General features: G+C 38.4%; 1 protein-coding gene across 1 annotated transcript in view; it reads left to right on the plus strand.

Moving 5' to 3' along the window:
* Positions 1-12,198, plus strand: part of LOC113991287 (coiled-coil domain-containing protein 171-like) — a gene marked incomplete at its 5' end in the record, with an annotated part of 120,384 nt that overhangs the window by 27,852 nt on the left and 80,334 nt on the right. Inside the window, 3 exons of the mRNA XM_039387246.1 lie at positions 180-380; positions 2,233-2,400; positions 4,281-4,469. Coding sequence (XP_039243180.1) covers positions 180-380; positions 2,233-2,400; positions 4,281-4,469 — 558 coding nt within the window. The remainder of the gene's footprint in view (positions 1-179; positions 381-2,232; positions 2,401-4,280; positions 4,470-12,198) is intronic.

Here is a 12,198-nt window from a genome sequence, read left to right on the forward strand (position 1 = left end):
CAAGCTGTAGAAGAGGCCTATTGTCAATTTTGAAATTCAGATATTGAATTAGCCTGGAATCTTATGAATACATGTGGCTATATGGCTTTACTTCCTCAGATGATGACCGCTAGACTAAGGTAACATTTCACAGACTAAAATTCTTACCAGCCTTTCTGTTCCATGCTTCTGTCTTACAGGAAGCTCAGGATACCCTGGCTGATGCCAGTAAAGAGTTAAATCATCTGCACACTAAGTGTGCAGACAGAGAGACTTTAATAGAAACTTTAAGAACGAAACTACAGGATGTACAACAATGCTGGGAGAAGGAGAAAGTACGTGCCACAGAATCAGAAAATGAAATCCAGAAGCTTACCAGGGCTTACCAGAAGGATATGGAGGTATTACTAGAGACAAGATGACTGTCAAAGAGTCTTTATTTAATCTCAACTTTATACATTTACATACATCAGATGGTTACTCTTAGTCTTAACATATTTATCTCTAAAATATGATTTTAAGATACATATTTTGAAATATGTATTTAATATCTATGAGATCTCAGGACGTATCAGTTCTCCTTTCTTCTGTATCTGAACTAGTAGCTTAATCATTCCAGCATTTTGAATTTTTGAACAACTGAGTATATTTAAGAGCTACACCTGACGAACAATTCTTTCTTTCTTTCAAACTAAAAGTTAACAAAAATGTTTTACAATTGGAACATAGAGTAGTGTCATTATCATTATTACTGATTCACATATCGTTGAGGTAGTTTTGCATGCAGGCCACAAAACCTAGAAATTCTTATTTGTTATCTATTAAGTCATTGTGGTGTGCTATATGAAGGAGCGAGTTCACAACATCTTATTTCAGAACTATTATCTCTCTCCTTATATATATTAAGAGATGTTAATTTTGTTGCTTTTCCCCCCCAGTAAAGTGGTTCTGTACTAGCATTGGGAATGATGTACTTTTAGTCGTGCATATTGAGCTCATTACTTCCACAGATTTGGATATGGATGCCAACTGAGTGAAAAGGAAACATTCTTTCCATCACTCTTACAGTCTGGTATTTAAATAGGGTCCACATGAAACAGCTGAAATTGTTACACACATCAGATAATGATTAAAGTGAAGGAAACTAGAAGTCTGGCTCTGTTGTAAAGTCTGCATGTCTACAACACTGTGGTTGCATTCAACATGTGTGAATTGATTTAGGGTCTTGGAATCCCCTTTTTTACCCCAAATGGATAATTATCATCCTCGGTTTATCACAGCCAAGCAAAAATGTAATGAAGGTGGCACACTGGATTTTCCTTGGGGAATTTGCAGATCTGTTAGAAAAAAAGTTTAATTACAATTTCTTTTTAATTGCATAAAATACCATGAAATAATTGTGAGCAACTGCACCTAAGTGTGATGGAAAGGGCTCAGAAAAACCCTAGTTCCCCATCTCCATTATCCACAATTTCTTAATGTAAAACCTCATCCAAGGCCCCTGAAAAACAATGGGAACATTTACAATAATTTGACTTTTGAGGTTGTTGTCTGTTGTTGTCTTAATCAAAGTTGCTAAGTTGCATATATGTACTAAAACCATGAAGGCTTTAATTTCTGTTGCATGCTATTGTTGCTAAAGTTTATTTATAACCTGCATCAATTTATTATACTACTGGCTAAAATCAGTGTAACTAAATTAGACATGGCTTGTGGAATGTAGCTGATGAAGCTATAAGCCCGTTTTATCTGGCCATTTAGTCTCATTCATGATCCATACAAAAACAGTTTTAAAAAGACTTTAGAGTGATAGTTGTATAAACGGTGTGTTGTGCTGCCAAACCAATCAGACAATTTTCTGCATGCTGTGCAAATGTTGGAAGTGGGTACAGTTTGAATGTAACTGGAAGTGTTAACATGAATAAATAAATTGCATGTACTAATAGCATGGAATTTTTTATCTGTGTCAGCTCCTGGTTGTGGCCACTGCAGGACTGGTCTTTCTTTGTATACTCTATGTCTAATTAGACATAAAGTATAAAAAATAATTAGACAAATTTTGTAAAAAGTGTTTTCTTACACTTGTTTTGATATGCATGACTGCAAATATTAGCAATTGAGGAATTTTATAAAAGGTTTGAGAATGAGCTTTGTGGGATTTTTTTCACCTGCTTGTATTACCATCCATATGATGCATGTATTTAGATTCTAACACTGTTTGGGTACAACAGTAAATTTTTCTTTTTGTTTCAGGAAAAACTAACCTTCCTCCATAGCTTATACCAGTGTTTGGTAGCAGGCCGTGTACTTATAAAACAACCAGAAGGCATCCTAGATAGATTCTCTTGGTCTGAGCTTTGTGTAGTCTTGCAGGAAAATGTTGATGCCCTGATCTTAGACCTCAGCAGGGCTAATGAGAAGGTAAGTGTCCTTAGGCACCATCTACCTCTATTAAATTCAGTGACATTTGTCCTCATCACAGTATCATTAAAAAGGACTGACATTCATCTTGTTTCAAAAAAGATTTGGACGTTAATAATTCAATACCATTAATTATGGCTTGTCTACAACTCAGTTTGATGCCATTGCTGTGGGCATGTAAATGTGACTGAAGTCGGTATGAAGTCTCTAAGCTCCACTTTCAGTGCAGGACATGCTAATAGTACTAGCCAATATTAGCCACAGGGACCTAATTAAAAGAAAATAAATTAATCTTACTGATGAAGCAATTCAAAGAACTTAGTCATTTACACTAATAAAACAAGTCTTTATTTTACCGTAAAACAGAAACAAAATACACTTACTCTAGGAATATCATCTTTAAATTATATGTTTATGATTCAGAGGTGCTGTGCCAATGTATTTTTTTCATTTAATTGTAATTTATGTATTATGAAATTTGTATTCAGAAACACAAATAGAAAATACCTATTTTATAAAACATGTCAATATTTGTTATAGGAAGAAGCTGTACTTTTCTGAATTATTTTGATGTAAGCAAGTTTTCATGGCCTTTCTCCACAGAAATCCTTGCATTTTTAGGAAAGAAAATAAGTTTTTAAATAAGTTAAACTGACTTCACAGGCTAACATATGCCAGTCTTCAGAATTTCAGTTTGTTTTCTGGCTCCATTGATCAGGCCAGTCCTAAACGTAGTAAAGTGACTCCAGAACCTGGCTGCCTTGACATTTTGGGTTTGAGTCATAGAAAGGGAAAAGCTCTTTTGAACAACTATCATCTTCTGGAATTGTTACCACTCTTTTGGCTCAAGTAAAATGTAGGGATGGTTACGGTGAATTGTTTTAACTCTGCCCATCATTTAATAAATACCCCAGCAGTCAATTGAAATTACTAAAGAGGGATAGGATAAAATCTGGATTATTCAGATTTGATGTGCATTTCTATTTTCCTTTTGAAGTAAAAGAGGAAAGGGAATAGAGGAGAAGGGAGTAAACATTGTTGAGAGTGTTTGGGGGTGTTGTGTCGTATTGTTTCTTGCTTTTTAATTTAGTATGGTTATTGATATTGACTGTGAGGTCTCTAGGGCTCTTTTCATGTACTTACTAGCTTTTCAGGGATTTTGAACAGTATTGTTACCTGTGTTGTACCTGCTTTCTTGAGAACAAAATTTTTCTCTTGCATTTCTGTGTGACCTATTTTCAAGGTATCTGACATTCCCTAGAAGTAAAAGTGTGTAGATGTGTGTATTTAAAGATCATTGTTAACTTGATTAATTTCTCCATTTAGTTTGCATGGGAGCTGCAAAGTTATCCACAGAGTGAATCCCTTCACACTTGTTGAAAACACATCATAAACTAGTGAGCTATTTGTGAGAAAAACATTCTGTACGCTAAAATTTCCTGAAATTCTTTCAATACTTAATAACATCTGGAATGTCTTGGCTTTCCACTAAAACAAAAATTAAATTAAGGGCTGGTTTTTTACTTATTATTTGCAATTCTTGCAAACTGCTAAAGGACTGGTATACTCAGATTACTACTTTAGCAGCACAAGATTTAATACACTTATTTAAAAAAAATACAGGAAGTGTCCGGTTCAAGTTTTCAACAAAAAAAGCACCAAATATCTGCAAGGTTGTATAAGGATGGCAAAACTGAAACCAAATTTTTGTTCATTTGTTGCACAATTCAAATAAATAATCTGTCATTTAATGAATATGTTGAAGAAATTACAGATTACGTTTTCTGCTGGAATAGTCTGTGGTTAAATTAATATGTACAATAAAGTAAAAAGGTGTTTAGAGAAGTAAGAGAATTTCTTTTTAAATGCTTGTCACACAGATATCTCACCTAGAGTATATTTGTAAGAACAAGTCCAATACTTTGAAGGATCTTCGGCAGAGCCAGGAAGATGCTTTTAACGAAATGGCTGAACAGATGAAAACCCAGGCAAGCTGCTGGCAGAAAGAAAAAACGTATTTGGAACAACAGTGCTCATGTCTCCTTGGGGGAGTTCATGCAAGGGCACAGGTATGGTGCTGTGAACTTCTGATTTTTTTTTCTTGTAAATATTTAGTGGATTATTTCAGTAGTTTAAGCCCCTAACCAGTTTAAGGTTGTTTAAAATTAAGAAAAAACCCCACCAAACAAAACCCAAAACCCTGTGTATTAAGTTCATTTATAATAAGAAATAAATAACTTTGTTAAAACATTCCAGAGGTGAACTGCCTAATTTTACCTACAGTTGCTAGGGACTCTTTTTTTTTTGAGGATATTAAGGCTGCAAGATTGAACTTTAAGAATTATATAGGGCAGCAGTTATTTTTTCAATGTCATGCTTTGCAAAGACTGTAGAGTAACAGTAATGTCGTATCATTGGGGGATAAATTTAGGTATATACATTCTGACCCTAAGAAGCAATTAGCAGTTACAGTGGTAGATTTCAATGCTGTTGAAGGACTCTGTTACAAAAGGAAAAAAAGGTGAAAAAGTGTAAAAAGTGTAAAACTGTTGCCACTGATTGTTAGAAAGGTTAATTGCAATCTAGAATGTTCGCTGTTATTCTACAACCACTGATCACTATATTTTCAATCACATTCCTTTACATGTGTTTCGATTGAAAGTGTTGTGAAATAGAAGAAATAAGATATGCCTTGTTATTTGTGACTGCCATCTGAAACTTACTTCATCAGAATAATACTGTATTTGACTCAGATTTCAGGCTTGGAAGTCTTTCAATGGTAATTTATTAGGAATGAGTTATAATCTTGTAGATACTATTTGCTTGATATTTACATTTTACGTCAGAGATTGCAATTGTAAAAATGTCCCTGTGAGTGGAATAAGTGGCATCCAGATTTATATTAAACTTCACCTGTAGTTTCCTTTTATGAAATCATTGCCAAAAAAAAGAATAGTGAATGAAGGAAGCTTAATTTTAATTTTAAAAATGAGATTTCCTTCCTAAAGAAAAAGTGGATTTCTGCAATAAAGATAGGGTCTGAGTCATCTCTTTCAGAACTCTAGTGTTTTGTGAAAAATCAGTGCAGTTTAGTGTGCCATTCCTTGGCATAGTGCTGAACCTGCCAGTCTTCCCAGCTGAATTGTCTAGGAGCATGGAGAGCATGTACTGAAAATGTGTCTCTCTTTTGTGGAGCACAAATTAGGCATGTCTTTTGGAAAAAACCTTTATCTATCAACTTACTGTACAGGACTACTGAGTTTCTAAAAGGGAATTGTTTTCCCTTAGAAAGTCTGGGCATGTTTTCTAACACAGCTGGAGTAGTGCAAACTGGTAGTGTGTAATCTAGGTAGTGCAATGTCTGTATACACTTAGGTGATTCAACAATCTCTTTTCCATCCAATGTTCCAGTTTGTCTTCTTTACCATTCGGTGTTAAACTATCAAGAAGACAGTCTAATTTCTTCTGGAATTCTAATTCATGACTGACTTTGGATTTGCAAATACTAAATTAAGACTTTCCCTCCCTGGGATCCATGGACGTCTGTTATTAGAGCTGCCCTAATCCTGATTGCCTGTTTTTCCAAACTGTATTTGACCTGTTGTATTTTGAGCCTGCTAGCCATATTTGTCTGCAAGGTCTCGGCTCTGTTTGATCAGAGGTGTGCAGACAGACTGTCATAGCCTTATTACCAAAGGAAACAAGGAAAAATGTGCCACAAGTTACGGAATGTCTTCAAAAAGATCTTTTAGATTTACTGACTTGCCAGTGTTTACATAAAGGTACAGAATGCAATATTTAAATTTAATGATTTTAGCAGACTTTATTAATTAAATTTTATAATCAGTGCAAGTGGAGTATTTCATTGTGCAACTGTGCAACTGTGTATTTCATTGTGCAACTGGGGGTCTCCTCACTCTAGGACACTTATTCTAGCACTACAAGGAAACTGTAGCAATTTGCTGCATTTTCCATCCAAAGATCTGAGTGTAATTGCAAGCACTTTAGTGAACTAACCCCTTGTAGGGTTTAATTCCTTTCTAAAAAGGAAAGATGAGTGATTTTTGCTGTCCTGCACCAAGCTAATGATATTGTTACTTTGTCTTCAACCAGTGTTCCATGACTACTTCTAGGTATTTTCTCGTCAGAAATCCTGTGTCAAGACTTCGTTAGTTTTTTGAATTGTTGCTACATGTGTGAAAGCAAACTGAAGTGTGTTAATTCATACTCTCAAGAGTTAACACAGAGCTCTAACTGTGCAGCAGTATCAGTAATGTATCTTGAAAATGATTGTTTTGGTTTATTAAAACTCCAGTAGAGAGTTAGGCCTTTTCAGAATGATCTTCTTGTAATTAAAATGTAACACTCCAAAATCTGGAGGTTTTAGTAGCAGTGACACCCGCTACTTAACAGTGCCCAGCCAGTACTGTTCAGGGTCCCTGGTTCCAAGGTAGGATCTATGAATGTTAATAGGTACTACTTCACAGCTGGTACTGTAGATCAAATGGATTATAATCTGAAGGCAATTTCACTGTTTTTCTGTAGGGCAGAAATTCCCAGAGTATAGCCTTATCACAGATCAGCAATAACCAAGGCACTCTATAGATATCACTCTCTGTCAGTGGTCTCCATGTTTGGAGAGTCAATGGAGCTTAAAGTGCATATCCTTTTTCCTTGCCTTTTGTAGCAGGAGTCCAGTCCTCTTGATTTGATAGTGTTCCATTTTGAAAATGTTACTGTGCCTGTTCCTTATACTCACACAAATTATTTATTCAGGCTGTTCCCAGTCTCATAGGAAATATCCTCTGAATTTTAACTACCAGTTGTTATTTGCTTATTGTTTAGATATTTATTAATCTGTCCCCAATTTTTTGTGGCAACCACTTAAAATAGAAGGGTTTTGTTCTGATATGCAAAAACACGTTGTAAGAGAAAAATTCTGTAACTACTTTAAAAATGTTAATTCCAACAGAAAAATAAAAGGTTTGCTGAATAAGAAAGAGAAAAAGTCCCCTAGAGAGAAAAAAAAGGGTTTATTTTTTTTTTCTTTATTTGGAGGCCTTGCTTTTATAGCAAGGCAGGTAAATTAGATAAAGGATATAATATATTGCAGTTGTATCAAAAGTCAGTGCAAAAGGAGGAGGAGGAGTATGTGTAACTATACAGGTCCTGACCCACTAGGTGTCTTTGGTAGACTTGTCTGGCCCTTGTACTTAAACCACAGCAAAGGGAGGACAGGGCCCTTGATGTTGTTTATTTATATGTATAGGTGTCTATATTTGGAAAAATACAAGAGCTGAAATACAGGAATCAGAAACTCATAGAATAGCAGAATGGGTCAGGTTGGAAGGGACTACGGTGGGTCATCTGATCTGACCTCCCTGCTCAAGCAGGGTCATCCCAGAGCACATGGCACAGGATTGTGACCAGATGGTTCTCCACAGGATTGTGACCAGATTGTGACCAGATTGTGACCAGTGAGGGAGACTCCACAACCTCTCTGGACAATCTGTTCCAGTATATGGTCACCCTCACAGTAAAGAATTTCTTCCTCATGTTCAGGTAGGTGTCATGTGCATCAGTTTCTGCCCATTGCCTCTTGTTCTGTTGATTGGCATCACTGGGAAGAGTCTGGCTCCACGCCCTTGACACCCTCTCTTCAGATACTTATAGACACTGATGAGGACACAGAATCTCAGAACACTCAGGGTTAGAAGGGACCTCTGGACCTCATCTAGTCCAACCTTCCTGCCAAGGCAGGATCACCTACAGCAAGTTACCCAGGAAACCCAGGTGGGTTTTGAATGTCTCCAGAGAGGGAGACTCTACCTTCATGGGCAGCCTGTTCCAGTGCTCTGCCACCCTCAACGTAAAGAAGTTCCTCCTCATGTTCCAGTGGAGCTTCTTGTGTTTTAGTTTATGGCCATTGCTCCTCATCCTGTTGTGGGGCACCACTGAGAAGAGTCTGGCTCCATTGTCTTAACATCCACCTTTGAGATATTTATCTGCATTAAATCAGAGAGATCCCCTCTCAGCCTTCTTTTCTCTAAACAGGCCCAGCTCCTGCAGTCTCTTCTTATAAGAGAGATGCTCCAGACCCCTGATCATTGTTGTGGCCCTCTGCTGAACCCAGCAGAGCCCCATGTCTCTCTTGTACTGAGGACCCCAGAACTGGACACAGCACTCCAGATGTGGCCTCATCAGGGCTGAGTAGAGGAGGAGGATCACTTCCCTCAGCCTGCTGGTCACACTCTTCCTCAATGCACCCCAGCACATCTCTGTAATTGCAATGAGACTCAAAGCCCTGTGGCTGCACAAAGATCTCTTGTTCCTCCTGTTTGATCCCCATACTGTGTGCATTGGTGTATAAGCACTTTATAGAAGTATTTGATTGTGTCGATATCCCAGTGGGTGTGCAGAGGGACACCCCTAAGTCCTGTCTTGTGGTTACATCTTTGGGTGCTTGTACTCACTGGAGGTATCCCCTCGTAAGCCTCCTTTTGCTTCTTGGGTGGTCACTGTAGTTTTTATCTTCCCACACCTTATATCTGTTGAGCCTGGCTCTATCTCCATCCCTCTTCAAACCTAGTTTAAAGTTCTCTCAATGAACCCTGCTGGCTAAGATCCTTTTTCCGCTTTGAGACAGGAGGATCTCCTTTGTTGTCAGCAGACTCGGTGTCATATAAACTGACCCATGTCCAAAAACCCCCAAATTCTGCTTGTAACTCCAGTCTTGAATCACACCTGTGAATTCTGTGTGATTTTCCTGTTTCTTGCCCCATCATTCCCTGAAACTGGTGCAACAGAAGAGAACACAACATGTGGTCCAGATCCATTGACCAGTTGTCCCAAGGCCCTGAGATCCCTCTTGATCATCTGCAGCCTTTTTATTGGGACTTTGTTGCTACCCACTTGGAAAACCAGTAATTGGTAATAATGAGTGGGCTGTACCAGGCTGGGAAGTTTGTTGTGATGTCTCTTACCCAGGCCAGAGGGAGGCAACACACCTCCCAGTGGGTTGGGTCTGGCTGGCATACTGGACCCTCCATTCCTCTCAAAACAATTGCTACTACCTTTCTTTTTTTCTAATTCAGGAGGTCATGATGGGGGAGGTAGGCTGCCCTGCCCTGGATGATCTGTCCAATCCAGATGGACTCTCATTCACGTTCTCATTTCCCTGGCTCTGAGATTCCAGGGTCTCATGCCTATTGTGTAAGGGCACCTGGGAAGGTGAGGTAGTTTGGGAGGGGATTCACCTGCCACTCCAAGGAGAAACCTGTTTCCACTCACCTCGGTCTCTAAGGTCCCCTCCTTCTGCCTGGTGTTGAGAGGGTGGGGATCCATTGCTTCATATGAAGTGGACAGTTGGTGCATGGTAGAGTGTGGCTCCACCACTCCATCTCTTCCTCAGAGTCCCTAATACTTCTTATTCTTTCTACTCCATCTTTCAGCTCTGCCATTAGGCCAAGCAGATCATTGACCTGATTGCATTTCACATAACTGTTCTCTCTGCTGCCCTCTGAGAGCAGCACCAGGCTGTGGCACTTCTACAGCCTCTGACCTGGGCCCCTGCATGGTTTCGTGAGTGCTCTGTCTGGATCACACTGTCCTTTGTGGTGTGTGCACAGGAAGCAACTTTTGTCCAAGTGGACAGTGCACCTGAGCTCTCTCAGGGAGAGTGATGATCACCAACTGAGCTAAGTGCTCGAGTTGGCAGCACCTCAGTGCCCTTCCTGCTTGCCCTGCCTGTGCAAATGGCATCACGGTGCCCTGGCTGGCATCCAATGCCCTGTTTGCCTGCTCTGTTCATCGTTCTTCTGGTTGCTTACCCTCCCTGGGGGACAGCTTTAGTACATGTGGGGTAGGCACTGTCTTTGTGCTGCCACCCATGCTGAGTCAGAGCTGCAAAAGGATAACCTTTTTATGTCTCTGTGTCATCATATTTCTAGTTTCCAGTTCTGTTTCCATGCCAGAATAAAGAGTAAGGGCACAATAAGAAGTAAGATAAAGTAGTTTTGCTAGTAGCACCTGATTTTTGTTAAGATTTCTTGGAGTCAGTGAAGCTCTGCAACCCAGTGAGGTGCCTGTCAAAGCTCAAGCACCAAAGGAAAACAGCTTGCCAATGTTTAGGAAGAGAAGTATGTGTCCTTTTCAAAGACTGTGCTTTTAAGCTTTAAAGAAAACACTAGAAACAGTGTGTTGTAAGACAAAAGAAATGATTAGCCAATAAAAGCAAGAAGGTATCTTTTCTTACAAAACTTTTACATTTCTGAAGTCAGAGATTGTCTTATTTACTTTTGCATGTTACCATATGACCGTAAGCACAAAAACAAGCGTTAATTAGCCAGAGCACTGAATGTTGGTATTGCTGCCAAAGAGCCTTGCAGGGATCACAGTTTGTTTACTTGGATATTGGCGTTTCACCTGTGATGGCCAGAAACCTAAGATATTTTCTAAATTCAGCTTACTTCTTCTGTTCCTTCCAGTCATGCTATCAGGGTTTTTATCTATAAAAATCAAACACTGTAAATAATGCAGTAGCACTGAAAGTATTGTACATGTTCATACTTAATTTTAGCATTAAGTGACGTATGTGGCCTGTAAATTGCATTTTGAAATTAGTATGTCTTTTAGTGGCCTACTCTATTTTTGTATCACTTTAAGTATTTTAATAGAATTACAAATTGTTTCACTCCTAAAAAACTGCTAAAATATTTATTTGGTCAAAGACATTTTGAACTGACATTTTGACTAAGATATAGTGTAGAGGCTTCCATTTTCATTCTAGAGATAGGTGTATATTTTTTTAATTCTGTTGTGCTTGCAGGATGGAGGAGGGAAAAAAATTAGGGTACTGCCCTCATCACTTGCTTGGAACATGTACCAAGTAAAACACATGAGAATGTGGCTGGATGATATCGTTTTACTTCTCTTTTGACCACTGCTAGCAGGAATAATATCACACCATTTTAACAAAAATATCTGTAGCTCTAAGAGAGATATCTGAAACTTAGCATAATCCTCAATTTTCTTCATCATATGGGCTTGTCATTCCATCCATGTTTTCCTTTTTGTGACCATGGACTGTAAATGGAGCATACGCATTTAACTTGATCTTGTGAGTTCTTTGTGAACAAAGCCTAAAGTTTATTACCTCCTAGTACCAGTGGATCCTGTTTAACTGTAGTCACCTTCCCCCAGTCACAAAGGGCTCTCATGCCTCAAGTCTCTGAGGTGACTTAGAGCTCTCAGCATAGTGTCTTGATTCCTTTACAAGAACTGCAGTCTGCATAATCTAACCTTAGTCCTGGCATTCCATGACTTGTTAGCATCTTCAGTTTGCTACACCAGTTTGATATTATAAGTCTCCCTCTTTCCCTGTTTCAGGACATATAGAGGAAAATAAAAAATGTTCTGTAACTTGGAAAAACTGTAATGGCACTAGTCAAAATAAAAATATCTGTATTACATTGTTCCTTTGAAAACCCAGTTCTTTATGAGACGTAATTAATCTGTGAATATATAAGTAGGGGGTTGATTACAAAGTAATTAAGAGATCACCTTTACTTCCCCTTTTCCAGCTGCTGCCAATCTGTCAAGGTTTATGTTCCAGGGTCTTCCTTATTTTTTTTTCTTTCCCTTACGCTAACTTTCTTTCTGCTTTGTTGAGCAATGTTCTTTCTGAAATTGGAGGGCATAATTGCTAACTGTTAAGTCAACTCATAAAACTGTATTGTGGACAACCAGGTGCTTTTGGACCTTGTGTACTGCAGTAGAAGTGGATTATCATCAGAAACC

The sequence above is a fragment of the Pipra filicauda genome, unplaced genomic scaffold (assembly GCF_003945595.2).
Source record: "Pipra filicauda isolate LSUMZ 115617 unplaced genomic scaffold, ASM394559v2 scaffold546_size326836_pilon, whole genome shotgun sequence".
In the NCBI taxonomy this organism is placed as follows: domain Eukaryota; kingdom Metazoa; phylum Chordata; class Aves; order Passeriformes; family Pipridae; genus Pipra; species Pipra filicauda.